General features: G+C 42.1%; 1 protein-coding gene across 1 annotated transcript in view; it reads right to left on the reverse strand.

Annotated features, from left to right (window-relative positions):
• LOC149080850 (neurexin 1-like) overlaps positions 1–26,582 on the reverse strand; it is a 196,835-nt gene that overhangs the window by 6,023 nt on the left and 164,230 nt on the right. The window contains exons 8-20 of the mRNA XM_089237516.1: positions 21,039–21,191; positions 10,652–10,964; positions 10,230–10,568; positions 9,916–10,133; positions 8,812–8,920; positions 7,019–7,200; positions 6,556–6,915; positions 6,248–6,461; positions 4,395–4,514; positions 4,110–4,288; positions 2,471–2,642; positions 1,947–2,209; positions 1,719–1,833 (exon numbers count right to left, since the gene is read on the reverse strand). Of these exons, the coding sequence (XP_089093642.1) occupies positions 1,719–1,833; positions 1,947–2,209; positions 2,471–2,642; positions 4,110–4,288; positions 4,395–4,514; positions 6,248–6,461; positions 6,556–6,915; positions 7,019–7,200; positions 8,812–8,920; positions 9,916–10,133; positions 10,230–10,568; positions 10,652–10,964; positions 21,039–21,191 (2,737 nt within the window). The remainder of the gene's footprint in view (positions 1–1,718; positions 1,834–1,946; positions 2,210–2,470; positions 2,643–4,109; positions 4,289–4,394; positions 4,515–6,247; positions 6,462–6,555; positions 6,916–7,018; positions 7,201–8,811; positions 8,921–9,915; positions 10,134–10,229; positions 10,569–10,651; positions 10,965–21,038; positions 21,192–26,582) is intronic.

The following is a 26,582-nucleotide window of genomic DNA, read 5'->3' on the forward strand; positions in this document are numbered from 1 at the left end:
GGTTAGAAATAAGCTAAGATTCCAATGTTGATGGGCTATCGAAGTGCTATCTGTGACTTCATCAGTTGCTCAAGAGGATCTAGGGACAAGCAAAATATTCGTCTAAAATCAACAGGTTAATGTTCAGACAAGGTTCGGATATCGATGGGTTATCGAAGTCCCCGTCTGTGACTTAATGAGTTCAGCAAGTGTATCAGGCGATACAAAATCTACGGCCTTAGAAGGTTAGAGCTCAAAGACGCTAATGTCGATGAACTATAAAAATCGACATCAGTGACTATCAGCTCAGCAAGTGTATCAAGGGACACAGAAAATCTATGCCCAACATAAGAAAGTTGGTGCGCAAACAGATATTGAATGAATGACAATGAACTATCGAAGTTCACGTCAGTGATTTTATCAGGTCGGCAAGTCTATCAAGGAATGCGCAAAATCAACATCTGAGAATAACAGGTCATCTTCTACTCGGACAAAAAAAATTAAACTCGTATCAAGTCCACGTCAGTGACTTTATCAGCTCGAGAAAAAAGACAAGCAGAATGTGCGTCCAAAATTAGCATCAAACAAAGATTTCAATGTCAATGGACTATCGAAGTCCACGTCGTGCCTTGATTAGCTCTACTTCCGGGATTTGCAGGTTAGTGCTCAGACGCAGTTTCCAATGTTGATAAATGGTCGAAGTCCACATCAGTGATTTTATCAGTCTGACATATATATCAAGAGGTTTGCCAAATCTACACCCACGACATCAGAAGATTGGAGCTCAGACTAAAATTCCAATGTCAATGGATCATATAAATTCAAATCGGGGATTTTATTAGTTTAACAAATATATCAAAGGACGCACAAAATCTACGACCAAAATTAGCTGGTTAGTGGTCAGACAAAAAGTTCAATGAGGTCCACGTCAGTGACTTTATAAGCTCAACAAAAGGGACACGGAAAATCTTTGTCCAACATTATAGCAGTATGATTCTCAGATATCGTTAATGGAGACTATCTGAGTCATTGTCGGTGTCTTGATCGGCTCAACAAATGTATCAAGGGACACGTAAAATCTGTTTATTTCGTCTTACCAGATCCATTTAAATCGCAGTAAAATGCTGATTAGAATAGGAATTAGGGATTCAAGCCGGAATTTGATTTAGTAAATTCCTGCCAAAGCTAGAATTCGAATACAGCAGGAGGACGAGGAGGAGGTTAGATGCGCTAACTCAGGCATCTTCAATTATGCTCGCGAGTACCATGGTGCTCACTTTCGCATCCAAGAGTGCTCGTTGCTTGAAATCGATTACGTGCGAGTGTGAGCTCTCTCTCTCTCAGCACCACAATTAAAGCATCCCCCTTCAAGAATTTACTCAGCAGGTTGAATCCTCAGAATTTAAATCAGCAGGTTGCGTCAGAGTCGCTGTGTGTGTGCCGTTCTTCTGATGATGGGAGTAAACGATGCTCACGATTGAAGGCACTCGATCTAAATACTCGGAGTTCAGATGCAGGCCCGTCATTTGGAGGGGGCGGGGGTGTCAGGGGGGGGGGCGTTGCCTCCCCGGCTTTAGAAAATACACTAAAAGTGGTATGTATGTGTATATACTGTATAGATACATACATTGAGTACATGTTATTTGCCCCCCCCCCCCCACCGGAAAAGGTTAAAATGAGCCCTGTTCATATGTATACGAATATTGTCAGATATTCAACAAAGATGTCGAGCAACTGACCTGAAGTTGGTTCAATCTCTCCGCAGTCATCCTCATCGTCCCAGCAGCCCGACCCACCACCACCTCCACCAGAGTAGACGAGGTCGTCACCTTCGTAAGTGGGTGAAGCCCCGGACTGTGTAGGAAAAAAAAATATGTTTAAGAAATAAATCAGATGTGTACGCGATATATACACCTGAACAATACGCCGCCGGATATAAATTATTTTAATGGCGAATGTTTTCGTACCTGCATCATCCTATGCGTGTTGTCGTATTGGGAAGGTACGCTTCGCTGTTGCAAACCCAGCGGCAACGACATTAGTAGCTCGACGTCTCCCTCGACTCTGACCCTGGGGTCGTCTTCGGCCGCCATGTCGAGAATCCTGTCGCCGTTGAAGACTAATCCAGAGATGATGCCTTGGAAAGGCCGCTCGATTGCTTTGCCGAGCGAGTTGCGTTTGCCGCCGACCTGCACCGTCGCGTGGCTGTTGAACACCGTCAGCTGGTGACCTGTAAAAAGAGTCAGACACATGGTGAAATGAAAAAAAAAAAATGCGACGAAAAAACGCAAGGTTACGCATAAGAAATGGTAAAAGATGTCTCTTAAAATGATGATGACATACGATACGGTCCATGTCCAAAGTCTAGATGCTTCGTGAAGTGGTCGATTCCTGAAGTCTGGGTGACTACGTGGGGGAATGACCGACCACTTTGCGGAGTGTCCAGACTTCGAACTTGGATTGTGACATGAAATGAATGAGAATGAATAACCTGTGGGCTGTTTCGCCCGGACGTTATGCTCGTCGATCTGGATGGTGGAGTTGGCACCAGATCTCGTGAAACGGACGACGTGGTAGTGACCGTCATTGACGCGGACGCTGTGCTCGCCTATAGGGTGGTCCTCGGTGCCCATGTTGTATACAGCCAGCACATTTCCATCCACCTGCAAAGCAGAACAAATCGATATTAGACCATTGACCGGAACGTTGTATAAAAGTGCGGATACGGACGAGGGGTGATGGGGCAACTACCACGCCCCCCCAAGAGAGCCTAATAATTTGGGAGAAATCTGTCTGTCTCACAAAATACGGGATGATCCCATGCTCCTACACAATTAAGTCGTTTCTCCGATACATCGCCCTGGATCCACCTGCCTTGCTCTATTTACAGCTATAAAGATGTCTGCCTCCACTCCATTCACAGTTGAAGATATATTCCCGGCTTTATTCGCATCTGAAGATGCCTGTATCCACTCCATTCGCAGCTGAAGATGTCCTCAGGCAAGGACCCAGAAGTGGGGGGGGGGGCGCTGTGGGAACGACCACTCTCCGAAGAACAGAATAATATTAGAAAATTTGTCTGTCCTTTAAAATACGGGACGACAAACGAACTTACACAATTCGCCTCTCCCGTCACATCGTTCTGAATCCGCGCCTAATTGAATACAAATTTGAAGCGGAGCTCCTCCACTATAGTGGTTCTCAACCTTTGGAAGTCCGTTTCCCGGTTGATTACCTCTGGTGAGTGGAAAGCCCGGTCATACCCATGACCGATGGCGCTATAAATGGAGCACGTATTCGAGGAGCGAGACAAAGAAGAGAAAGAGGCCACTCAACGAGGTGCGCGACCTGAACTATCCTGTTTGTTTTCACCTCAATCTGCTGATTTGTCTGTTTCTTCTTTTTTGTCTTTGCCTCTTCTGCGGAGGGATCATCATCATCATCATCATCATCATCGCACCTTTACATTTCAGAACCCCTCCGACCATATATTTTCTCTATATCCTCCTCCTCCTCCTCCTCTTTTACTATATCCGGACATCTCCTCCGTCGCCCTATGAATTTTTTTCTTCATAGTTGCTATTCTTGGAACTCGTATGATCGTAGCCTTAGCCACCTTTCATGTGTTTTTTCTCAATGTCATAGTTTCATGTGTAGCGTTTCTCAACCTCAGGTTGAGAAACGCTACTACTACTACTCAACCGTACAAGTACCTCGTACACAGGTTGTTTGAGCAACACTGCTCCACTAGAAGGCAGTACCGTCTTACCAGTGCCATGGTTCCCCGGGCGAAGTGATATCGTGAGAAGGGCCCCTAATTTGCTGAAAGTGCTGTTTCTGCATACAAATTTCCATACTTACTTACTCTCGAAAATATTAACACCAAATCTCATTATTACAAGGCTCGTTTATACATTTGAAGTACCCGGGGCGTGCTAGGGTGGGCCTAAGCTTTAAGACGGCACTGTTAAATGGAGCAGAGGAGTCCGCATTGCGTGGCTTACCGATACTAAATGCAATGCTATTGAGGAGTGATTATTTCGTGGCACCAAACAGTTGTTCGTTATCAGTATGACTAAAATAAAAAAAACCCATTGCAGTAGAGAGAGAGAGACCGATTATATACGTACTATTTCCACTTCGAGATAGTCGTTAGAAGTTCCACTGTCGATCCTCACGAGGACCCCATTGTCGGTCATGGTGATGAAACCAAGGGCCACGAGGTCTGTTTTGGTGTCTGGTCTCTTGTCAGCCGGATAAGTGAAGTTTACCAGTCCTGTTCCTGGACCGAACTCGTACGAGATACTCTCTGTCACACAAAGGGCAAGACAAATAAGAGAAGCCAGAAGATGGCACATCAGCAAATCACATCATTAAAAATTAAAGAAGGAGAAGGCGACAACACACATGCTCACCATCAGCGCACAGAGGTCCAGAAAATGAAGACATGTCGCAGTCGCATGCGTAGCTGTTCAACATCTGTATGCACACACCGTGGTTCGCGCACGCGCTGTGGCTGCATTTCGTTACTGGTCCTGAATGGTGGAAGAAACAAAGAATTAAACACATTAGTGAATCTGCAGAAATGCTTTATAGAGAATTTTTGCACATTACAATTTGTTCTCCAACAATGATTTTGTATTACACGAAAGGTCAAACATGCTTCAAGTACCGCATAACTCATGAAAACGCATAGGAAGCTTCGTGTTCAGATAAATTCGTTAGAGACGTGCGTTGCGTACTCTCACGAAATGTGCAGAAGACATGCACAATAGTTGAAATGCGTAGAAGACACGCATACCCTTTGATTATGCGTAAGAATCTTCGCCTATCCCTAGAAAAGAGTTTGAGGAGTGTGTGGTGTACCCTCACTGAATCACCGGTATCCGTAGCAGTTGAAATGCTTAGAAGCGTATCCTCCCTCCTCCTTCTAACCAGACAGTCCACCGCTCTGTCTCAATGAAAAGATAAGCAAGTGATCGAAGAAGACCTGGACCATACTGAAAGCTGTGCGTGTATGTGTTGTGGGACCTAATGTGAGTTTTGTTTCTGTGCAATGCTTTTTATGGTGCTGCCATCTATATTTTGAACGACGAGTGAATTGTAATGACTGAATATTTGTACCGTTGTCGGCTTCCTGCTCTTTGTGGCGAGACTTTTAAACGGGGAGATTGGCTCTAGGAGTGTGTCCCCGACAAACTGAAAATTCACCGACAACAATTCACCGAATGGAAAATTCATCATTGACAAAATTCACCGATATGGTTTAAAATGAGTAAATGAATGAATGATCGAGTGCGCAAGTGAACGAATGAATGAATGATCGAATGAATGAGCGATTGAGTGAATGAATGAGGGAGTGAGCAAATGATTCACTGAGTGAAGTAATGAGTCAGTGAGTCAGCAAATAAACAAATGAGTGAGCTAATGAGTTAGTAGCGAGCGAATGAGCAAATGGTGGTTAATTGTTCTCGGTGAATTTTCCATAAACCATATAGAAGGCATGCGTTGCCTCTGAAATGCGCTGGGTTGCCTATCCCTAGAAATACGTTAGAGACATGCGTTGCCCTTGAAATCAGTTAGAAGTATGCGTTGCGTACCTTTACACACAGAATGTGTGTGTGTGTGTGTGGGGGGGGGGGAGTATCCGTAGTCGTTAAAATGCGTAGAAGGTGACATCCGTAGCGCTAAAAATGCGTGCATTTCTAGTGCGTCCTTAGATCATGCGTAGGATGCTTGTCTACCACTTAGACCAGAGGTTTCCACCGTTTTAGTTCCCGCGGGACCCTTGATGTTTACGAGATGGTTCTACGGAGCCCCCAAAAAACATAAAACGTTCTCTTTGTGGAATTCCCCCCCCCAGAGTCCTACGGAAAAAAAGTTGTGAATTTTTGCCTTGTATCCTCCCAAAAAAGTGTCCGGGTCGAGTGCCCATCGCATAGAAAGCTTGTGAATTCCTAGAAAAGAGTAGGATGCTTGTTTATTCCTAAACACGCGTATGCTTAAGAGGTTCTTTTATTATTAGAGCTAGTAGGTGTGCACACCCAGCCCTCCCTTTGCTGATTGTTTCCTCGTATTCTGAATAGTCCGTCTCGTATCTCGGGGGGGGGGGGGAAGGGGTACGCGCCCCATAGATTGGGAACCACTGAGCTTTCTTATCTTGATGATTGAGTTGCAGCTTAAAATGCCTTATAATCGGAAACATGAATAAAAGCATAGCAATGTTACAAGAGTCGGCATTTGTCGCTCAGACGTTCAATACGCCTACCTGCGCAGCCCTTGGCGACTAGCGTAGAAGGAATCAGTGCTTCCTTCAAAATATCTCCAGTTTCACCGTTCAGGTCAAGAGAGGCTAGGCACCCTTGGAAGCCGTGCTTCGAATGCACTAGGCGGTGGAGGTTGTTGTACATGGGTCGACGAACTCCGCCGACGTATAGCAGGCCGTTCAAGTCCAAATGAGTATTAGGACCAGGGCTGTTCACCTGTAAGAGACAAGATCAGCAACATTTTGGTATGATTCCACGTCCCAGCTTGCTTTCAAGTGCATACATAATAACTTGATGGGTAATGATGTACCTTGGTGACCATGTCGTCGACCATCAGAGTGTGCTGGTACGTCGACGGCCTTCCGATCGTTACTGCGTGCCACCGGTTGTCGTTCAGGGTGTTTCTGGTGTTGGAGCGGACTCCACGGGGTCCATCACCTAGGTTGAAAACGTAGTGGAGGTGACCGTTCACCAGTTCCAGGGCCACGAAGTCTTGCCCTTTCCCACCATTATAGAGGATCAAGCCGTTTGGTTCCATGGTCTTGAACTGAAGATACAGGTTCAGCCCTGAATAAGCTCGTAGCTGAGGCAGACCGAGGAAAGTGTATTTCGATTTAAAGGTTACCGGATGGTGGACTATATGATCCTTCTTCCCAAATTTCGCCGTGACCTGGAAGAGAATTCATCATCAATCCATCACATTAAGTCGCCAAGACCTGAGTAGGGGAATATTAATACTGAATAAAGTACGCGTTGTCACTTAAAGCACTTACTTTCATGTTAGGAACCTGCCCACTGTGTGCCATGTCCAAGTAATGCTTCCGGTTGAATACCAGGTGCTGCATGTGACCGACGAAGTTCGGGAAACCCTTGATGGGTTTCTGGGTGTCCGGGTGAACGGCTCCCAAATGAAGCACCTGGATGTCCATCGTCACGGAATCTACAGCTCCTAAGTCTGCAGGAACACAAAAACCAATCAGCTGACGTGACTTGAACGACAATAACTTTTTCCGGTTTTTAATCTTTGTGTCAAAAGAATTTTTTAACAGATATTTCAGTGACACATAATCTTCCAACGATTATTATTGCGGTAACAAACGCTATTTCAACAATGATTTAAATTTATACGCTTTCTCTAACAAAGACTGATGATGGTAAGGTCTATTTACCTTATAGCCTTCTCAAAACTTCATGTATGATTTGTTTACAGATGGAATTTCAAAAATTATATGCGAAATATGAATGCAATACGTGCGTGTAAAAATCGAATAAACGTAATGTAAGCAGAAAAAATATTTAAAGAGAACAATCTCAACCGAGACATGAACAAGGCAATGCCAACAGAGAAAAAAAAATCAACAATGTAAGGTCAACGGAGAAAAATCTGGAGAATGCAAGGTCACATAACAAAGAAAAAAATTTCATGAATGAAAGATCAACATAAAAACTTTGGAGTATGCGATGTCAACAGAAACATCTAAACAATGCAGTGTCAACAGAAACATCTAAACAATGCAGTGTCAACAGAAACATCTAAACAATGCAGTGTCAACAGAAACATCTAAACAATCCAGTGTCAACAGAAACATCTAAACAATCCAGGGCCAACAGAAACATCTAAACAATGCAGTGTCAACAGAAACATCTGAACAATTCAGTGCCAACAGAAACGAAACATCTAAACAATGGAAAGTTAACTGGAAAAATCTGGAGAATGCAATGTCAACAGAGAAAAATTTCGAAAATGCAAGATCAAAAAGATCAAGAAAAAATCTGTGGAATGCTATATCAACAGAAACATCTAAACAATGTAATGTCAACAGAAACATCTAAACAATGCAATGTCAACAGAAACATCTAAACAATGCAGTGTCAACAGAAACATCTAAACAATGCAGTGTCAACAGAAACATCTAAACAATCCAGTGTCAACAGAAACATCTAAACAATCCAGGGCCAACAGAAACATCTAAACAATGCAGTGTCAACAGAAACATCTGAACAATTCAGTGCCAACAGAAACGAAACATCTAAACAATGGAAAGTTAACTGGAAAAATCTGGAGAATGCAATGTCAACAGAGAAAAATTTCGAAAATGCAAGATCAAAAAGATCAAGAAAAAATCTGTGGAATGCTATATCAACAGAAACATCTAAACAATGTAATGTCAACAGAAACATCTAAACAATGCAATGTCAACAGAAACATCTAAACAATGCAATGTTAACAAAAACAAATATGAAGAATTCAAGGTCAACAGAAAAAAAAATCTGGATAATGTAATGGTCAATAGAAACATCTGAAGAGAGTGCTAAATGAACAGGGGAAAAAAACCCTAAGAACGCTAGGTCAAGAGAAAAAACGGAAGAGTGCAATGTCAACAGAAAAAAATCTGAAGAATGCTATGTGAACAAAAACATCTAAACAATGCAATATCAACAGGAAACCTCTGAAAAATACGTCATGAGGAAAACCTGAACAATGCGATATATAAAAAAAATGTAATAATAATAATAATAATAATAACAACAGGTAGACAAAATTTATTGAAAGCTTCAAGCTAACCGTATGATTTGGATTCCGAGTCCACGTGAAGGGCCATCTTGTGTCCTCGCCTCCTGAGGTGTACGGTGTGCCAAGCGTCATCGTTCAGACTCTGCCCGAAATGAATTATCTGAGGGAAAAGGACAAGGGGAAAAATATTCATTAAAAAATTAGGATTTCTCTCATAAACCTTGGTAATTACTCGGTACATTTATTTAAGAGGCGTCACGAGCCCCCCCCCCCCCCGTAGTAGATTTTTCAAAATGATAAAAATATTTCATTTTATTGCAAATAAAGTGCAAAAAACTAATTTGTGTCAATCGGTTAATTTGTTCTTTCAAAATAAAAGAGAGAAGTAACGAATTATGGTGTGAATGTATATGCTATTGCCAAAGACCGAAATTGATCAGATCGCGAATTGGTCAATTTCGTTGTAAATTGACTTGGCCAATGTCAGAATTTCAAGCTGTGGCCAGCCAGTTCGCGAAATGGCCGGAAATCCCTGGCCAAAGTCCGATAAGAAAGAAATGATTCGGGGGGTCATCGCCAATTTATGCATTTTTTTCCCCTAATAATTATGGCCATGCTAGTAGCTACGGCAACCCATCACATCGCGGTCACGATGCGGTAATAATTTTTTTCCCCAAAATTTGACAGAAAAAACTATACGTCTATATTAGTATATAGTTTTTCCTCTCACATTTCTTTTCGCTCGTCACGTGAAGATAATCCAATACAGCTACGATTCACAGCCGTGTATCACACGTTGGCACCACGAAGAAGAGCTCTGGTCAGTGGCGCGAAATAACGAAGTATGCAATATATATACAGTCAAACCTCGTTAATGAGTCACTCTTGGGAGAGCAAAAATATGACTTGATAAGTGAAGTGACTCGTTAAACGGAGTAAGCCATAGCTGTGCCAATTCCTGCCTGAGGATAATTGGGACTTCCAAAATGTGATCCAGTAAGCGGAGTGACGTGTTAACCGGGTGACGCACTAACGAGGTTTGACTGTATATATTGCTCGCACACACACACATAGAAATCCGAGCCCTAGTTATTACATTCAATAACGAGAAAGATAATGATTGACTGCACTATAATGGCCAATGAGAGGACTCACCTTGTTCTTGTTTCCTAGGTTCAACACGACTTTGAGTTTCCCAGCCTCCAGTCCGATGGCTAGAAAAGTCACCGACTTGTCAGATGTCGTAGCCAGTAGGAGGCCACCTGGCCTAGGCGAACGGAATCGCAGATGGACGTCTTCGGCTTGAGTCCGTGAACCCTCTGGTATGGCTATCCGTAGAAACTGACTGCCATCGAAACTCAGGGTACTGGCATCTGTATTGGACAGGGGAATAGCATTAAACATGATATCCAGCTCATTTCCCACACGCACGCAAGCAACTGAGTTAAAAACTCACGCAAAAATTATACCTTTAGCGCACATGGATCCAGTGAAGCTGGTCCTGGTGCAGTCACAAACGAACCTGTTCCAACCCTCGGAGCAGACACCTCCATTGAGGCAGGGCTGCGAGTCGCAGTGCGGCGAAGTCGAAGCGTGGCACGATGGTCTGAGACTCGCCGTGTCCTGCTCACGAGCGTGGGCAGCCATGTCGACGGCCCTGCTGTTTATGACCAGGCTCCTCATGCACCCGACGAACCCGTAGCGGAGCTTAGCGCTCCACAGTTCTGGTGGCACCGTCGTGCTCTGTTCCGGAGTAGCCAAACCCCCGATGTAAAGAGGGCCTTCGAGGTCCAACTGACTGGCGGTTCCTAGCGGAAAAATAGCAAGAAATGTCATAGAGGGTTCTAAAAACTCAATAATATTGAGAGGCATCTCATTCGGAGACATTTACCTGGCGTGGTGAAGTCATAGGCAGCCTCATCGACAGCGATGCGACCACTCCGTCCGGTTCTACGAAGCGTCAAACTGTGCCAGGAACCATCGTCGCATCTCTTAGACGTCGCCTTCACTTTGGCCACACCCGAGCCTAGGCCCAGCACGAGGTAAACGTGCCCGTCCAGCAGCTCGAGGGCGAAAACGTCACCCGTTGAAGATCCCTGAGCAGATGGAGCTCCGCCGTTGTACATGAGGAGACCCGTACCCTCGTTTGTCCTGAACTTGAAAGCGATTGTGCCGGTGCGACTTCCTTGCCATGTTGGCAGTGCCTAGAAAAATACAGGAAAAAAGGATACAGAAGTTAACTGACAAGCCATGTTGAAGATCTCGTTTCCACGTACGCAAAAGTCAAGTTTTCGGTATAGGTCATTCCACCGTCTTGATGACTTCCATCAAGGCACGGATCCAAACCAGGCGTCAGAAGTGTTTCGAACCTGTGGGTGCTCGTCTATAGGAAATTTCGATTTTTGAATAAAGTTTGTGGGTGCTCAGAGCCGTGTCACAAGTTACCGTGGATGCTCGAGCACTCACAGTAGCCCCGGCTCCGACGCCACTGCATAAGGCATCATTACATATGAAACAGAAGTTTCGTTGTGACAACGTATCATATAACTCAAAATCATTCGCATTCACATACAGTAGAATCCGGACTAGGAATATGGACGAGGTGTATGTCTGGTTTAGTAGTAGTAGAAGTAGTAGTAGAATCTCCGGACCATCCGGCCTAATGTGGTGGAAGAGCGGGCCGGATATAGGCCGAAGTTCTATAAATGCTCAATTTCTACTCCCACCATACCACAATTTTAATTTCAAAAACTGTTCCTATTCATATTTTGTAATCTCTTACTAAATATGCATCTTACTAAAACGACATTCGGGCGTAATGATCCATATATACTACTACTTCACCAAACTCCAACTCTGGCCATATCACTATATTGTAATTTAGGATCCATACATAGGGACACATAGGGATCGATATATGGGGGCCGGCCAAAAGACCAGCGAAAGCATGAAATTCAAGCATTGGCTGGATCAACTGGGCTGTCCAGTTCACGAAGCGGCCAACCTCTTGCTTTGACGCGTGGTAACATATACATAGTATAAATGTTTGTTAAGTACTGCAATGTACGTTGTAAAAATTTATTACAGAAAAAAAAGGAAGGTTATGAATATTATGTAAATAATTCTTATTTATCATTTATTATGCCGTTTTTCATGTGTAAATAGTCATTATCTTACGTAAAAATGAAAATTAACGCATTCCTCTGTAAATATCGCCAAATTGGCAACAAACTTAGCGAAGTTCAGCGACAGCTCCGATGATTTGGCGACGTCATGGCGCCAAGAGACCAGGCCGGATAGTCGAGATTTCACTGTACATAGAAAAATGAGCCTTACTATTGATTTACCAGTAAAATTCCAACCTGAAAACGACGTGTCACATGACCCTTCTCCCCCGCCAAGAATTTTGACCTCGACTCCAAGACGGCTGATTATATATTTCTAAGTTTCGTTATTCTACCTCTTTCTATAAGGTCAACTTTGGCTTCTGACTCAGCTCATAAGAACCAGACCAATGAAGACGCCAAGGAAATCGATGACCTTATGTGTGCTGCAGGAATGGGAAGAGGATCCTATCAAACACCGTAATGAGTTTGATCACGAATTTAAAACGATTCCCGTTTTACCCCTTCCCCCTCTTTCTCCAAGACAATTTAAGAGGAAAGAGAGAGAGAGACAGAGGAGCATGTTGTGCTCTTCTTGCTCATTCTCCCTCCGTAATCATTGCCCTCCCCCCCTCCTTCGATTTTAAGCGATGCTCAAGAAGAAAGACAATCTCGAACGATGTAGATTAGGTTCGGAAGCGATTCTATTTGCATATTCCATCATGTATTTTATACACAGTAAAATGTAATGGATTCCGCTGAAATGCTCGTCCTGCCCTGAACAGGCTACGACTTATAAATGTTTGACATTTTAATTATTCTGATCCACGGATTTGCAATTACTTGGGATTTCAAGGGGAGGGGGGGGGGCGGTTGGGAAAGTTGTCCTTCCTTTGGGGTCATTCAAGTATTACGTCAGCATCGAGGGGGGAAGGGGGGTTTCGGATTTGCTGACTTTTGATGACAAGAGGGCGGGGGGGGGGGTGTTTGAAGGTTGCTTATGTTATGTCATCAACCACCGGTTTTTGAAAATATTAAATATTCTGAGCTGCAGGGGGGGGGGGGGGTCAGTGTTTTGCTGACTTTTGCTGACAAGGGGGGTCAAAAATGGCTAAAAATCTGCTGACGTAATACTTGAATGGCCCCTCCCTTTAAGAAACGTTAAAAAAAGTTCTATTAAATTTAGGCGCTCAATTTTTTTCTTGTCAAATACTATGGATATTTTTATGCACTTTAACAAGAGCATTTGGGATTTTAATTGTTGGTTATTTTTTTCCCCGAATTTTAACATCAGCTTTTTCAAAATTCACAAAAATTTACCCATAAAAATTTTTTTTTAATAATTTTAATAAAAAAATCCTCGTGTGTTAAAGTGTGTAACACTATTGTGTTGAGTAACACTCAGAGTTTCAAGCCATTTGAAAGAGGGAGGAGGGGGGGGGGTGTTCGAAAAAATGTTCCTTATCTAACAAAAAGCTTGTGAAAAAAAGCATTTTAGTGAAAAGCGTTAGCATGTGTAATGCCTAAACAAAAACTTGGACGCAGAAAATTTCATGTTATTTAAAAATTGAAAAAAAAAGTGTTTTTTGTTAAATTTGAGTGCACTAACCCCCTAAAACGAAACGTTTCCTTTAATTAAAAAGAAAAAGACACGCACATGGGATATCTCTTTCTTGGAAATGTTCCCTCGCACGCGCCATCTATATCCTTTAAAGGAAGTTATTTTTATAAATTAAACTGAAAAAAAAAAATCTTTGGGAATGTCTGTGGGTTGTTTCGAACCTACGAAACCAAGCAACGGTAACGCTTTGGCACATTTAGTGGCAGAAATCGTTTGAAGCATGACTGAATAAGTGATAACGGGGACACATATGTTAACACTCGAGCACATGATTCAGTTTACCAAGAAGATATAGTTTTTCCGCATGTGATCAAAGTGATCTTCTTGGTTGTCCAGAGTGATCTGATTCGGTGCCCCAGAGTGATCTCTCTGGCGTGGCGGTCAAGAAGTATTTCTGCAAGTAGCTTCACAGATTCGGAGGTAAATAGCACTTCTCCGGAGAAACTTCGATCAGCTGCCTATGAACGTGCTCCTCAAAGTTTGAAAATCCTTTGTCCTATATAGCTAGCTCCTCTCCATCACTTTAAATTCTATCATCCCGGAAAGCAAAAAAGATGACAGTGAACAGTCAGAACAGTCATTTTGGACCGCTAAAAAGAAGATCATTCTGAACAGCCGAAGATATCACCAACAACAGCAAACAAGGTCACCGTTAACGGAAAGGATCATTTTGGACAGTTGAGAAGATCACTCTGGACAGCAATTAAGATCACCCTGACAGGGGGCCGTTCAAGTATTACGTCATCATCGATAAGGGGTGGGGGAGGGAGTTTCCGATTGGATAATGCTTATGTCATAAACCACCCTTTATGAAAATATGAGTTGGATTCAGAGGGGCAGAGCTGATGACGAAATTTTGTTGACAGGGGGGGGGGGGGTCAAAAATGGCTAAAAATTTGCTTACGTAATACTTGAACGGCCCCAAAAGCCGAAAATATCATTCTAAATAATTGAAAAGATCTCTCTGGGTAGATAAGAAGACCAATCTGAATGACCGAAAAAGTCACTCTAGCAAAGAAGGTCAAACAGCCAAAAAGATCTTTCCGAGCAGCCGAAAAGATCACTCTAGACAGCAAACAATATTACCCTGCGCAGCCAAAAAAGATAACCCTTTAGAAGTCAGGAAATCCATTCTGGCTCTATATTTCAGGAATCGGGGTCATTGCAAAAGTTGGCGAAATTTTTCCCCTTGCCAACGCGTGTGATTCATGGTTATATAGTAGCTGTGCATTGGATTAACTCCGTGTGACGTCATACACTCAGAAATGGACCTATCACAAAAGCGTAACAATTGACCAGACTGTGACGTCACTCAGAAGAATTGCACACAATTTGTTTTTAATATATATGTAATTTGATATATTCAATAAATAATTAACATAAATTATTGATGTATATTAAAGGGGAAAATCGCGATCGTATATAAGAAGCGGCCACAGTTTATCACATAGTTTTTCTCTGAAATTTTGAAGATCGTGACCGCTATATGAGGTTGTCCATCTGAGTTATCAACAAAAGATGACGGTTCACAAGCAGCGAACGATCGATATCGCCACCTGGTGTCGGTCACATTAATGTAATGAAGCTGTTTAAATTCATGAAAGTACTTCATTAGGAAGCAAGCATTCATTGAGACATTTAGAACCTATTATTGGGGTAAGCAAAACCATATAAAATGGGATTATTATTCAAGATATTGAATGTCTCGATTCCTTTGAACGTTAGGGTTGCCATAGCTAAAACCTAATCACGTAACATTATAAAACATGGACATAATTGTCGCCAAAACACTTTTCGATGAAAGATCGTTCTGACTATATTTCAGTAGTCGGGGTCATTGCAAGGGGGTCATTAAAGTATTACGTTAGCATCGGGTGGGGTTTCGGATTTGCTGACTTTTGATGATAAGGGGGGAAGGGGAGGTTTGAAGGTTGCTTACGTCATCAACCACCCTTTTTGAAGATATGAAATATTCTAAGCTGCTGACGAAATAATTTTGCTGATGGGGGGGGGGGTCAAAAATGTCTAAAATTCTGCTTACGTAATACTTGAATGGCCCCAAGTCGGCGAAATTTTACCCTCGGCAACGCGTGATACTGGCTGCATTGGATTAAAACCATGTTACGTCATAAACTCAGAAATGAACCTATCACAAGAGAGCGTAACGACTAACCAGACTGTGATTCCGATTACGGAATTATAGCCATCATCCTGAGCAGCCAAGAAAATCTTTTTTAGACTGTTAAGACCATTCTGGACAGCCGTTAAACCTCACGGAATGGGTACCTTTGGTTTTTCTGAACAGCCTAGTAAATCACCCTGACCAGCTGAAAAGATCATGCTGGGCTGACGAGAAGATCACACTGGAGAGCAGACAAATTCGCCCTTATCGGCTGACATATTGGGTAGCTAAAAAGATTCTGAACTGCCGAGAAGTTCATCCTAGGCTGTTGAGATCTCTCTGTACAACCATGAAGATCTTTGAACAGCAGACTACTAAAAACATACGTCCCGTATTTCCCGACGCAGTCACGGTTTATTTCCTTTCTCTGCCCGTCCCGTCTTTTTGGCAAAAGTGTCCCGGTTTCCCCCGTTTTTTACATGACGCTTGCTTGGATTTTTATTCTTTATTGAAGTCAAAGATTGTAATTATTTCTAAACTCATAACTATTATGATAATTATTACAAAAATAAGTGCACTAATTTTGGTGAACGTTTTATTTCGAGGAATTCATTTTAATCCAATGCAATTTGCTGTAATGCTCCATTTCCCGCAATTGCGATTTTTCCGTAATTTCAGCAATATTTGACAACTTTGTTCACTCTTGGCGATGACGTGCAACCCTTCCGCAAATTGCTTCAGATTTCAATGCTGGGCCATCAACAAGTGTCAGCGTGCGAACCATTCAACGAAACATCATCGATATGGGCTTTTGGAGCCGAAGGCCCACTCGTGTACCCTTGATGACTGCACGACACAAAGCTTCACGCCTCGCCTGGGCCCGACAACACCGACATTGGACTGTTGAGGACTGGAAACATGGTCTGACGAGTCTCGGTTCCAATTGCTTCGAGCTGACGGATGTGTACGGGTATGGAGACAACCTCATGAATCCATGGACCCTACATGTCAACAGGGGACTGTCCAAGCTGGTGGAGGCTCTGTGATGGTATGGGGCGTGTGCAGTTGGCGTGATATGGGACCACTGATACGTCTAGATACGACTCTGACAGGTGACAGGTACGTAAGCATCTTGTCTGATCACATGCACCCATTCATGTCCATTGTGCATTCCGACGGACTTGGACAATTTCAGCAGGACAATGCGCCCCCCCCCACACGTCCAGAATTACTACAAAGCGGCTCCAAGAACACTCTTCTGACTTTAGACACTTCCGCTGGCCACCTAAATCCCCAGACATGAACATTATTGAACATATCTGGGATGCCTTGTAACGTGCTGTTCAGAAGAGATCTCCACCCCCTCTTACTCCTACGGATTTATGGACAGCCCTGCAGGATTCATGGTGTCAATTACCTCCAGCACTACTTCAGACATTAGTCGAGTCCATGCCACGTCGTGTTGCGGCACTTCTGCGGGCTCGCGGGGGCCCTACACGATATTAGTCAGGTGTACCAGTTTTTTTGGCTCTTCAGTGTATATCGGCAAAGTTATTTTATGACCACCCTGTACGTAGTTATCAATAATTTCTCATTGAAATTGAAGATACACGAAACAAGAGTCGTGTGTGTGTGTGGGGCTTCTTCGTGAGCTTTACCCGTCCTACTCCTCTTAATTTTTTTCCCCCAACCCCGATTCATCTTCAGGGAAAACTAATTTGCATAGCAATAAATGGCCGCTAAAATTAGCTCTAACACAACTGACACCCCCCCCCCCCTCTTCTCCCTCCCCGACTTCTCCAACCACACTGCTTCCCCGTAGACGGGACACCCCCGTTTCCTGCGGACTACTAATCGCTGGATAATTAATCAGATAATTAAGGGGGAATCAATTATCATCATTTCCTTTTTAAACTCAGCTTTTTTTTTCGTCGCCCCCTTAATTTATACCGAATGTGGAATCGCTTCCATTTCTTTTTAATGTTTTTCATTCTGGAAAAAAGAAAATGTCGGAGTTTAAAGAATAAAACTAATCTAGACGAGGAATCTCAAGTATTATATATACGTCGTATCTATATACATGCAACTATTATTATTATTATTATTTTCAATGTTAACACGTCAGCTAATTGCCCGCGAAGTTAATCGAAGGAACCCCGTCGATACTTTTTTTTGTTGTCTGTATTTGAAATATTAATTAATTTCAAAATGGAAGAGAGTCTCAAGTAATCAAAGATCAATTAAAGAATTGCATTAATTTCGATTTCGCTTTTGTTTTTTTTTTCATTTGATGATGGTAATGGGAAATGAGATAATTATCATTGATTATTTGCCTGTTATCACTTGAGGTACGGTATATTAAGATGCGCTGGACTCCCGTACGCCTTCTGTGCATCGAGAGTATATCTTCGCTTAGGGGTCATTCAAGTGTTACGTCAGCAATCGAGGGGATTTGCTAACTTTTGATGACAAAGGGGGGGGGGAAGGGGGGTTTGGAGGTTGCTTACGGCATCAACCACCCCTTTTTGAAGATATGAAATATTCTAAGCTGCTGACGAAATTTTGCTGACAGGGGTTCAGTGTTTCGCTGAATTTTGCTGACAGGGGGGGGGGGGTCAAAAATGGCTGAAAATCTGCTTACGTAATACTTGAATGATCCCTTAATACACGTCACCCGAGCTCGATGTCACGCCTCGACCAGAGAGCTTCAGGCAACTGTACCACAGGCGCGGATCCAGGGTGATGTGTTGGAAAGAGCGATTTATATCGTGCAGGTTCGTTTGATCGTCCTGTATTTTATGGGAAAGGACACTTCCCATATCATTTGGCTTTTGGGAAAGGGGGGTGATCACCCCTCGCGCCTGAGCAGAGGCAGACATCTTCAGCTGAGAATGAGGGCGAGGTAGATATTTTCAGCTTCCAGTGGAGCGGACAGGCAGGCATCTTCAACCGAGAATGAAGCGAAGGTAGACATATTCAGCTTCGAATAGAGCTGAGGGAAATATATCTCTGGAAAGAAGACAAGGTGGCAACCGTGAACAGCCATAATGATCATACTGGACATCTAAAACAAATTCTAGACCACCACGAAGATCATTCTGGTTTCCCGAGAATATCAATTTGGACAAGCGGGATGATCACTCTGGAAGCAGACGAGTTCACCATGAACAGCCGAAAACATCATTTCGGCCAGTTGAAAAGATCAATTTGGACGACTAAGAAGACCATTCTGGACGGCTACCACTAAATCATACATGTACCTCTTCCATATTCCTCTGCGGGACCTCTAACGAATTGATACATGTTGGAATGTGCGCGTACGTGTAGTGAAGTTTGTTTGTGTGTAATGCTTGTTACGTGTAGCGCTGCCATCTGCCACCAGTTTTTTTCTAGCTATGAGTCAAGTGTAATGATTGAATAATTGTATCAACAGGATTGTAAGTTGGTTTGCACGAATCATCTAGAAAGCCCCTTGCGAATCAAGTCTAGGTTGCGACCCATGATTCAATTTTCCCTGGCTGTTAGAGGATTTGTACGGCCCATTTCGGAACCCCCTGCGAATCAAGTTTGGGTCGTGACCCAAAGCTCAAGAGTCGCTGACACTAAATGTATTTGTCGGACCAAACTCGGAATCGCGTGAGAACAAGTTTCAATCGGGATCAAAAGCCTCTGGCTGTTAGTTTTTTTTAGGTCAACTCAGGTCTATCGCCATAGGCAATTTACTACCTAGTGAGTAAGTACCTAACAGTTTGAGTGAGTAACCTAGTGTTGTGCCCGATTTTCCAGTGTTGCCATCTATATTTCAGATGTGAAGTATGATGACTGAATACTCTTGAAGTTTTTGAAGGTCTGTTGCTCTCTGTGGCGAGACTTTTCAATGTGGAGATCGGCTCGCATTTGAGTCTCGAAGTTGGGAACCACAGGAAACCAACTTCAGCCGACCACCACTGCGGTGACGGTGGGGTTCGAACCCGGATCCTCGCGATGCGAGTCCGTCACTATGACCACTCGACCACCACAGCGGCAAATTCTGGACGACTGAGAATATCATCCTGGACGGCTTAGAAGATCATTCTGGATGACAAAAGATCAATCTAAACAACAGACAAGATCCCTCTGGAAAGCAAACAAGATGACAACCATTAGCACCCATTCATACTTCTTCCTTACCGAACGATGACCAAGTCCATATATTAGCTAAATAGGTCATTCTATACCGCCATGAAGATCATTCTGGTTTTCCGAGAAAATAAAGTTGACCAAGACGGATGATCACTCTGGGAGCAGACGAATTTACCATGGACAGCAGAAAATATCATTCTGGACGACTAAGAAGCCCTTCTGAACGGCTATTCTGGACGGCTTAGAAGATTACTCTGAACGGCTTAGGGCCGTATTCACCGACATGGTTTAAACTGTAGTCACAATTTTTGGATAAGAAACCAACATAGATTGGTTAAAAACCTGAATTTAACCAATCCGTGTGGATCTCTTATCAAAAAATTGCGACTATAGTTTAAACCATGTCGGTGAATACCGCCCTTAGAAGATTACTCTGAACGGCTTAGAAGGTCAATCTGAACGACCGTGAAGGTCCTTTTGCAAGGCAGAAAAAATCAACATCAACAGCGGAAAAGATCATCTTGAAAAAGTTAAATTTTATATATTGATAACTATAGTACCCCTTGCAACATGAATGACATATCTGTGCATTCGCGACTTCGGTAAATTTACAAATTTAAATAAAGCCTCGTTAAAAAAAAACGGAACATATATAGAAAAATAATTGGAACCAAAATTACAGGAATGTCCCGTATTACGGGACACATGTGGTCCGTAAAATTGTATCAGACATTTCAGTGGTCCTTGGGTTCAGAAAGGTTGAGAAACGCTGAACTAAAAAAAATTCAAGAAGTTGTGAAGATAACTATAGACAGAGCTGACAGCTTGTTATGACTACGCTATTAGAGACGTCTACAGCAGGAATGAAACACCACCGATAGCGATATCGCTATATTGTAGTTTACTGCCATTAGTGAGATGGGTGGGAAGTGAAGGCGCTGTCTATCGGTGGTCGCCTTGAGTTCGTTAGGGGGAAAATATCTTATCCTACCTTGGGTTCGAACCCGGGACCCTGACAACAACCTTCACGATGGTAGACGAGCATCTTACCATCATGCCACTCGGGCACCAGAAACGTACCAATCAGGATTGAAATTCCTCGTGAGAAACAATGGCTTCCCCCTTAGAATTATAGATACAGTTTATTAGAGTAAAGGGTACTCCTGTCCTACTTAAATAGTGTTAGGGGGTTAACGAACTTAATTTTCTGGACACACGGTCCTCCTGTCACTGAATAAGAAGAAGGGAATTGTTTTCCCATGATTGTGTGAATGTTATGCAAAACAATTTCTTTCTTTCTTTGACATACCAGAAACGATTCGCGCGTCGTGAAAGTTATCGGATCGGACGCTTCTGGTTCCTGGCAGAAGAACTTCACGTCACCGTGATGCTTGAGGAGATTGCTTTGAGACTTTGCCAGTTGAATCAAGTCCAGGGACACGCTGTCCGCCATCAGCTCCACCTAGGAACCAAAAAACAAAAAACAACTTGATGGTGAGCAGTTCGATTAGGCGATGAATGATCGATCATCATCCACAAGAAAGTAATGACTACAGCCTGGAAGTTTAGGTACTAAAAAGGTCAAAATAGGCAGGCAAAAAGGCACTAAAAATTCTTAAAATAGGCAGGCAAAAAGGCACTAAAAATGCTTAAAATAGGTACTAAAAAAGGCATTTATAATTTATGCAAAAGAAAAAATAATTAAAACTAAGGTATTAAGGGTCTAAAAACTAGCTGAAAAATTGGTTGCATTTATTCCCCTCTACTATAACTGCATTATATAAGGCAAGTTGAACTAATTTCAAGCCCAAAATAAAATATCAGTAGACCCTCATTGTTAGGTCAATTCCAGGACCGCCATTACCAGACGCGGAGCCCGTGGAGAAAATGACCCGCGGGACTCCTTCAAGTTGCGAATAATTCCCGTTTATTTGGAATGATCATTATCATTACTATAGTTGAAACATACGTAGCTACCTTGTCCTAATGTAGTAAAAAAATTAGTTTTTTTTATATTACCACGTATGCGGGACTCCTTCAAACGCGGGGCCCTGCGTGGCCGCATCTGTCGTATACCCCTGAGGGCGCTGCTAAATTTAATCGAATACTAAATATGTATGTAACATAAATATCCGTGGTTGATTTGCAGTGCATTAATGGCGTAAAAAACAATCAGCAGAACAACATAGGCCGCAGAATCCTATCTGCTCCTACTTCGCCATGACGTTAATGGATGACCTCTTGGGACAGTCATCGGTCAGCTATACATATACAATGCAGTCCAATGCCTGAGCGAGACATGTTTATGTGAAGAAGCATGTGGGGAGAAACAAAAATGTCTAATTTTCCTCTGCTTTTATTACATGGGGCTGCGTTCATCTGAGACAAAATCATTCACGTCTAACACCATCCGGTCAAAGCAAAGTTAATGCACTGTAATGCCAACTTCTCTATCTCTCAGATCGCTCATTCGCGTTTAAATGGGCTGGAAGGGTTTGGGCTTTCTGATGATAATTAGTACCGAGACAGTTGGAAAATTTTAAAAACAGCGATTCTTTTGTTCTCAATAGGCTCAAACTATTCAATTTGTATAGATTATGGCCTCTGAAATTCAATAACAAACTTAAAAATATGTTAAAATAGAGGCATTTATGGCAGGAAAACCAAAAAAGTTTCAAAATCGGCAAAAAAAGGGCATTTATGTGTGTGTGTGTGTGTGGCATTTTGCCTGAATTTCCGGGCTCTAGTAATGGCATTAACATTTTTATGTAAGGATCATTAGTGCGTTTGGGATTCTGTGTATATGCACGCGTCGTCTCCCGGCATTCCTAGCGCACAAACGCCACTTTGAATCTCCTTGTTAATGTGGGTGTGAGGAGAATGTTCGAGAGGATCATCTCGTTCGTTTCTGACCGCGAGAAATGCGACACCATCAATCGAACAATCGAGTTCGTGGATGAGTGAGACTGCCCAAGGAAGACCAGGAACAAAAACCTGTTCAATGAACTACGATCGGGACCAGGGAGGGGGGAGCAAACGGGTCTAGAGCTCTACGGTTGATGAAATAAAGGTCGCTCACAAGACAACCCATATATTATATGGCCCCCATTAAACTTTATATAAAGTGTCCGAAAGGGATGAAAATTCTTCGATTAAACTTTGCAACATGTGATTAATTCTAAAAAAAAAAAACATAGAAAATATATTTATCTGCATTTCTCTTCTACGTAAAAATATCGAAGAAAATAGCAGTCACAAAAATATCCGATGCCTGCTGCCACCTAGCAAATAGAAAGCAAACTACTTAATGATTTTTAAGTAATGTTAGTTTTGGGTTTCAAACCAGTATGCAGCATGAAAACAAACAAAGTGTGTTACGATAATATATATTATTTGTTTCTATGCTCTATACTGTTGCAAATTTTATGCACCAAAATATCGGTTGATATGTTTTTATGTTAAACGCTAAATTAGTTTTTCTAAACACCAAAACGCATAGTAACTACTGGTATTTTGGGGTGTAGAATTTTTACCAATGTGTAGCATAGAAATAAAAATGCAATTAATTTAGCCAACAACATTTTTAATTAAACCAATCTAGCACTGGACCAGAGAGGGCGCTCAATTCCTTCTTTAAGCAATGTTCAACATTAACCGGTATGACAAAATTCAAGCTTACTCCAGCTGACCAAGTATCTAGTAGCAGCCCTGATCGGGACGGCCATAGATGCCCGTATAAGTATTTCACATACTCGACAAAATATTATGACTCTACGCGAGTACATATTTATATTTTGCTATTATAAATACGAAAAACTGCGTTAAACTAGAACTACTGCTGCCACCTACTGAATAAAAACAAAACTATCTACTATAATTCTTAAAATAAATGGTTGTTAGTTTTGAACAGAAATGCAAGATAAAAGTGAGCAACATGTGGTGTTAAACTATATACAGTCGACGCTCGTTATAACAACCTCACATTATAGCAATTGGCAGGATAAGTTCCAAATTTTTTCATAGAATAACTATCATATATGTTTTACTTTCAATATAACGATCCTCCCAATATAACGTCCGTTTTGGACGGAACGGGGGTTGTTATATCGAGCGTCGACTGTGCTTTTTTTTATTTCTGTGCTGCATATTGGTGAAAATTTTATACCCCAGCAGTTACTATGCGTTTTGGTGTTTACAAAAACTAATTTAGCGTTTAACATAAAAACATATCAACCGATATTTTGGTGCATAAAATTTACATCAGTATGCAGCATAGAAATAAATCTATATACCGTATATACTCGTGTATAAGCCGAGTTTTTTGTGTGGAAAAATTCATTCCTCAAGTAGGGGGGACGGCTTATACTCGGGTTAATTTTTGATGAGAAAATATCGACCCCCGCAATCAGTAGTAATTTTTGTAGCAGTGTTCGAGAAACCGCCATTATTGGTATGAATTATGTTCAAACCCCAGATAATGTCAAAGACGAGGCGAAGAAAACATCATTGTCTTTGATACCAGGTGGGTTAACGTCGATTGTAAAGCCTTATGTGAGCATCAACAAGCCTTTCAAAGACTATTTGAGGAATTTGTGGATCGAATGGATGAGTTCCGATGATGAAGAAACTACAAAAAGTGGTGCCTTGAAGAAACCTAACGTTGGTCTAGTGTGCCAATGGGTACATGAGGCGTGGAATTCTGTTTCCACCAAAATTATCATCCGATCCTTCAGAAAGTGTTGCATTAGCAATGCGATGGACGGAACTGAAGATGACATCCTCTTTGAAAGTGACAATGGCGATGACAGCCCAGATGAGGATGAAAACGAAGATGTCGCACACCCATGATGATCTGATTGACTGCGATGAGCTTGGAGACTCACAAGAAACGGATTAAAAAGTTTGAATCATTTTCAATTGTAAATTTTTTTTTGTAAGCTATTCATTTTGCATGAAAATATAAGAAATTGTTTTCTCTGAAATGCACGGATTTTTTGGGGTCGGCTTATACACGGGTTTTCAATTTATTGCTGTTTTGGTGGTCCTGAAGTAGTGGGGGTCGGCTTATACACGAGTATATACGGTATATAAAATTGATTTTCTCTATGTCCGTGTGTCTGTCTCTCTCTCTCTCTCTCACTCTGTGTGTGTGTGTGTGTGTGTGTGTATGTTATCTATATAAATCTACAATTTTAGATCGATCGTCGCCAAATTGTGCATGTATACCAAATGGGAGCCGATTTGAACGATAGCCAACTTTAAAATTTCGTCAGAGCAGGGCAAATGCCCCAAATGGGCAAGAAACTGTCGCGCAACAATGGTTTTTGGGCCTCAACAATCACTTTCCGAACGTTTACTTTGGTTACCGTGGTTCCCTAGCAATGCGTTTCAAACGTGCATATGCCTTTACAACGGTTTGTCACTTCTTTAATCCTGTTAGTATATGTATGATAGTTTATGCCTTTATAATGGTTTGCCACTTTTTCAATCCTCCCAGTAATGAGACTTTTTGAATAGATGCCATAATCATTATCAGCATCACTTTGAGGGTCAGTAAAAGGATGATCCCATAGAAATCAGTGTTAAAATTGCGGATTTTACTGTAGAAATGTGGAAATTTGGTGGGGTTTTTCCACCACATCAATAATTTTAAAAATTGTATTGAATTCTAGATTTTCGAAATATCGAGTTCACTTAGAGATATACGAAGCCCAGGAGATTAAATAGGAAGTAATTAGCCCCGGACCTACTTTTGCGTTGGATATCCATGCAATAACATTGATTTTAACTTTTTATTTGCATCTTCTCAAGCATAAAAATTAATGTCTCCGCGTATTATCTTTTAATATTCAACTGCATAAATTCATATAGTTTAGGATGTTTTAGAATTAATTATGGGCCTGTAAAGTACATCGAAGAAATTCCACAGCTTTAACTAAGCATTTTTGGAAGCTGAAATACGCAGGTCGATAACTTGAACTTAAAAAGGGGTGGGGGGGGGGGAAATCGAAATATTTAGTGCTCTTAAAAAAGGAAAAAAAATATATTCATTTCTACGTTTCTTTAAATCTAGATTTGTTTCTTTCATGAGTCGCGCTGGAAGTCGCCGTATTGGTTAACTTAGACACGGTTTGCATGTCCCTCAAAGCAAGAGGGAGATATCACGTGATCCAAAAAGCTTCATTAAAGAAAACCCGGGCAGCGCCGGGTATTATAGCTAGTACACTGGTGTAAGAAATTAAGAGAATTTGCAGACTTGGTCCATTATCTCTAGAACTACTACTGGAACTGATTTTAATGAAATTTGATATGTACATACATTGATACAATACAAAACAAATAACCATTCAATAATTGTAATACATACGCATGATCGTGCGTAACACTCGTTGGAGTCGGAAGGTATGAAACAGCGTTTGCAGAATAAACAAAAAAAAAAAGGGTTAATAGGGGGTATGGTCCCCACTTACAGATATACAGGTCTTGCAGCGTGATTTCATACTTGAAATAAGGCAGTTTATCATTTTCTGTGGCAATTGATCCCACTCGTTCAGAAACGCTGTTTTCATTCCCTGGATGGTTCCCGGAGGGGGGGTTGCGAGTTGCAATTGCCCTCCCCACAGCGTCCCAGACATGCTCTATAGGGTTAAGGTCTGGAGATCTGGCTGGCCCAATCCATCCGGCCAATATCCTCACTCTCTAGAAAATCGTCGAGCAGAAGAGCTCTATGTGGCCTCGCGTTATCGTCAATTAAAATGAACTCAGGGCCAACTGCACCCCTGAAAAGGCGAACATAGGGCTCCAAGACTTCATCCCCATTCCTCACACCAGTCACAGTGCCTCTTTCAAAGAC

Source organism: Pholcus phalangioides, unplaced genomic scaffold (assembly GCF_987345545.1).
Source record: "Pholcus phalangioides strain wild (caught in Gottingen) unplaced genomic scaffold, Ppha-v1.0 ptg000010l_1, whole genome shotgun sequence".
In the NCBI taxonomy this organism is placed as follows: Eukaryota; Metazoa; Arthropoda; class Arachnida; order Araneae; family Pholcidae; genus Pholcus; species Pholcus phalangioides.